Source organism: Chaetura pelagica, unplaced genomic scaffold, assembly GCF_000747805.2.
Source record: "Chaetura pelagica isolate M959 unplaced genomic scaffold, ChaPel_1.0 scaffold65, whole genome shotgun sequence".
Lineage (NCBI taxonomy): Eukaryota > Metazoa > Chordata > Aves > Apodiformes > Apodidae > Chaetura > Chaetura pelagica.
Window position 1 is genome coordinate 1,491,747 of NW_009953386.1, and position 4,621 is coordinate 1,496,367.

General features: G+C 46.1%; 1 protein-coding gene across 1 annotated transcript in view; it reads left to right on the top strand.

The window, feature by feature from the left end:
• The first annotated feature begins 811 nt into the window (after positions 1-811).
• Positions 812-4,621, top strand: part of LSAMP (limbic system-associated membrane protein) — a 1,070,131-nt gene continuing 1,066,321 nt past the window's right edge. The window contains exon 1 of the mRNA XM_009998230.1: positions 812-920. Within this exon, the coding sequence (XP_009996532.1) occupies positions 854-920 (67 nt within the window). The 5' untranslated portion in view covers positions 812-853. The remainder of the gene's footprint in view (positions 921-4,621) is intronic.

A 4,621-nucleotide genomic window follows, 5' to 3' on the forward strand; every position in this document is an offset into this window, starting at 1 on the left:
GAAAAGAGAGGTAGTGGGAGGATGCTTCTGTGAGCAAACAGTGGCTTTACAAGCTGGATTTTCTACACAGAAGGATTCCTTCTGGTCCCTCTGAAACTGCACGGAAGTCACAGGAGATCCAGCAAAGATTAATGCAGCCTGATGCTTGCTATTTTTCCTGAAGCCCTTGGCAGCTCTGTAATTACAATCAGTGTGTCTGAATCTCCCTCTGGCCCCTGTGTACTGCCCAGCAGTGACACCAGCATCAGAGAGACCTTTGCTTCAGAATTTGTCAAGCAGAACTCTGCTGAGAAATCAAACCTGCCCCGCTGCGTTTCTTGTGGTGGCAATGAGGGATATTCCTTCACTGAATAACTTCCCCATGACAGCTGGAGCCTTAGGGACTCCTGAACCCAGCATGCTTCATAGACCTGTGATCCAAGAGATATATTTACAGAGGAATGAGAGAACCATATTTCTATAGCGTAACACATATATATATATTTATATATATAAAAATAAAATAAAAGAGCTGGCTTGCAACACTAGGTGGCAGAGGTGGGATCTTTTCTGCTCTGAGCGCTGTCCTATAAGGCATTGCTTGTTTAAGTACAGTCGCATTTAGTTGGAGCTGCAGGAGAGAGACAGAGAGATTCTCTGTGTTTACAGCCAGTGCAGGCTACGGCGAGCATCTGGATTGTCTGAGCTGGCAAAGCAGAGCCCAGGGGAACTGAAGGGAGACACGAATCCCGTTTTATTTGAGAGGAAAGAAGAGCAGGGGGGGTGGGGGGGGAAAGAAAGATAAATTGAGAGAGAAAGAGAGGTGAAGAGACGGAGAAAAAGGCAGAGGAAGCGGAGCGAGTGAGAGAGAAGCATGAGGACCTACTGGCTGCACAGTATCTGGGTTCTGGGATTCTTCCTGTCCCTCTTCTCCTTGCAAGGTATGTGATGAGTTCTTTCTTGCAACCTCCTCAAACCCCTCTGCTTGAATTGAGGCTGATGGCCTGAAACATGGAGCTGGAAGCTGAAGCTTCCCCCCCTAAGGAAGTAAGCCAAGGAGAGATTGCTGCTGGTGAAACCTATGGTTAGAGGGCACTGCATGTGACTGACTTTGCTGCTGTATTTATGCTTTTGCAGAGGATGGGCTGGGGGGGGTGAGGGGGGTGCAGAGTAAGCTTGTAAGATTTGCAAAGGAAAAGAGGAGTGGGTGAAGGTGGGTATCCCCTCCATCCACAGCCTGTTTCCCAGCACTTTGAGTCACAAGTACTAATGCTCCTGGATTCTTCACCTTCCTGAGGAGATCAGTGTTAAGTTTCTTTTGGTTTTATGGTCTGTTTTGGTTTGGTTTTATTATTTTTTTTTTTCCTGTTTTATTTTTGTTTTGGTTTTGCCCAGAAAGGGGGAGGTCAGAGAAACCTCTGTGCCTCTGGTCATTCTGCAAAAACATTATGTCCTTCCCCTCAACCAGGGAAAAAAAAATAAATAAATAAAGGGAGAGAAAGAGTGATGGAGGAAAGACAGGAAAAGAAAATTTGTTGGGTATGGGGATTTGTTCAGTGGAGAATTGCCAGCTTTAAGAGCCAAGTGTGAGTATGGAATTTAGTCTGAAGTGTTGACAGGCATGCTAGCTGGTTTTGAGATGCTTTCTGTAAACAGGAGTTAAGGGTTAATGCATCCCGTGCTGTATGTATAAATACATGTCACACATGCACATAAAATCATAGCCCTCCAAATCACAGCTTGTGCATGATCCACACTCACATACCCACCGGTGGTCCTTCACACACACACACACACACACACACACACTCATGAATATAGCAGGGAAGATGAATAAACTCACTCTGGCACATACAGTTCTAGCTCCCTAGCACATGCAATTCCTGGAGTGCCAGGCTGCCTCTCTGGAGCTCACATTCTCTCTTCTTCTCCCTCCACCTCCTTCAAGCCTTTTCTTGTGCTTTCTCTCCATCCAGCACACAGTGTTCACAGTTGCTTGCATATAAAATTCCCTTTCCTATCCTGCTGCACCAGCCTTGTAACCCTGTGTGCATGCACACATGTACACACACACAGGTGAATATATAAATAAAGAGCATACATATACTTTCTCTGGCCTACTCTGTGCCTCATGGTCTTGCATTCACAGTGAGCTGCACCCTTAGAGGGTATCTCACTCTGTCTCCACCACACACAGAGTGCTTTTCTCTCACTCTTGTGCATACTAGTGCATTAGTGCCTTACACGGAGGTATGCCCAGTCCACAGCCTTCTCACTTCCTCTTTGCTCCTTTTATACACAGCCTTGCATGCACTGGCCTTTTCTATTTTGTGTCTACTAAGCAAATTCCCAAACAGGCACGCTCCCTGTCTTCCACACACTTTCTGATGCAGCCTCACACTTGCCTGTCACCAATGTGTGCACTCACTGCAAAATCCCTTAGGTTTTGCCACCTTTTTACATTTACTGAGTGCTCCTTTTCATACAGTCTCACTTCTTCTGTCTCTTGGTTGTGTACATATGCTTTTCACCATCACATATTTTCTCTCAAACTTGGATTCCCTGAGCACTGGATTGTGAATCCAGCGCTAGCACCTTCCAGCTGACTTCCTTCCTGTTGTTTCTGATGGAGAAGGAGGATTTTTTCCAGCACATAGGATGTACTGGGGGTGAGAAGAGAACCTATACTTTTGCAACATAAGTAGCTAATGTCAGCAATGAAGTTGAGGAGCTCAATGTGAACTTCCCCTCTGCTCTGTAGGAGTAGGCACAGAGCTGTCAAGGATGATGGACACTGGCAAATCACATTGGCTCTGAACATTGCCTCTCCCTCTGATTCATGTTTCGTATCTTGTAGTCGATGCTGCTTGCTCAATACACTGTTTCCAAGTCACAAGCTTTCCCTGAGTTGCAACCAGAGCATCCCAATGCTAGTGCAAGCAGGAGCTGTTGTAGTCCTTTTGTATAGCTGTAGTTTATGCCAGACAACAGGCATTTACAGGCTTTTTGCCTTCTAGTCTACTTGCCAGTTGTATCAGCCACATCTGTTCTGATTTTGAAGGCACCAGGGAAGGCCCTTGGAGGGCTACCTTACCAGTTACCCTCTGAGGAGGCAGAGGTAATACAGTTGTCCTCCCTGGGGTGGGGGTGGTGGTTTGCAGGCCAGGAACTGCATTTTCTACTGCTCTCAAACTACTGAAGTGATGCTAACCAGACCCAGTCCACTGCTAGATCATGTTTCAAAGCAAGTGGTGATTTCCTTTCTCTGGTCTGGAGGGTGAGAGGATGGGGAAGCAAGAATACTTGGGCTGCATGGGAGGAGCAGGGCACCTCACAAGCAAGCCTGAAGATACGTGAAGGAGTCAAAATGGGATGGGAAATTCTTGTGCCCTTAAGAGAAAAAACAAACCAAAATAAAACAAACCACCACTTATTTCAAATTAATTGTTATTCACTGAAAGCTGTGGTAACAAACCTTGAACACTTCTGTAACCCTGCTGAGCATGACTCAGTGGAGCTCTTACCCTAGGAAACTTCAGTAGTGGCTCTGACGGGCAGTGACCCCAGCAGAACTGCTTCCAATCTGAGCTCCGGAGCTCAGCCAGCTGATCCTGCACCTCTGCAAGCGACCCAAAACTTGTCCGTGCCTTCTCTCCCCCTTTTCCTCACTGTCCACTTGGGGGTGTACCGGTGAATGCGAAAGCAGCTCCGGAGCTTTTCGTGTTTACCCAAAGCCACCAAATGTGGGGGTGAAGGGGAACGGTGCTGGCGCTGCTGAATAGTGGGCGATGGGGGAGCAGGGGAGGGGGGCAGCTGAGGCCGGTCAGTCTGTGGTCTCTGCAGTGCCAAGTAGCCAACACAGGCTGCCTCCTCCAGTGCCTCTGCCAGGGGACGTGCAATGGGTTCCCTCTCCCACACCTGCCTGAACCTAGGGGCTTTGGCACACAAACAGGCTTTGCTCCTTCTCTCTTAAGTTAGAGGCTCTGAGTCCTGCATAGAGAATTTATATTTATTTAGTTATTTTAAATTTTTTATTTATTTATTTTTCCTGATCACTATGCTTCCTTATTTTTGTGGTTCAGGATTCTTGCATTTCTCTGTTGCTGCACTTCCAGTCCTCACTCAGAAGCAGGTGGCTTGGATGTGGGATGGTTTTCCCTCCTGCATAGTGTACTGGACCTTCCTGCCCTGTGGGGGCTGGAGGAATAAAAGTACCTACACACCCCAGCACTGCTGGTGGGTGGGATTTTCTAGTGGCATGCTGCAGCTTTTCCCTAGAATGGATTAATCTGTTAGCTTTGCTGTGCCTCGTAGCTTCTGGTAAAGATCAGATTCTTGAGTCAAATTGAAAGGCTGAATTTTTCTTTCCTCTGTTTTTTTCTCCAAGTCAAAAATAGGGTGCTTAGAGATAGGGAGGAGAAACAAATTGTTTGGGTCTATCAAATATTACATTTTAATAATTCAGAAGAATTTGGTGTTGATGTCTTTGCTTTTACCTACTATTACTCTAACTTAGCTGTCAATATGAAAAGTAATTTTGATTTCCCCCCCAAGGATTTTATTTAAAAAATGAATGCCTTTACAAATTATACATTTTCTCCAGCACTGCTTTACCTTGTAAATTCTTCTAAACAAACTCTTT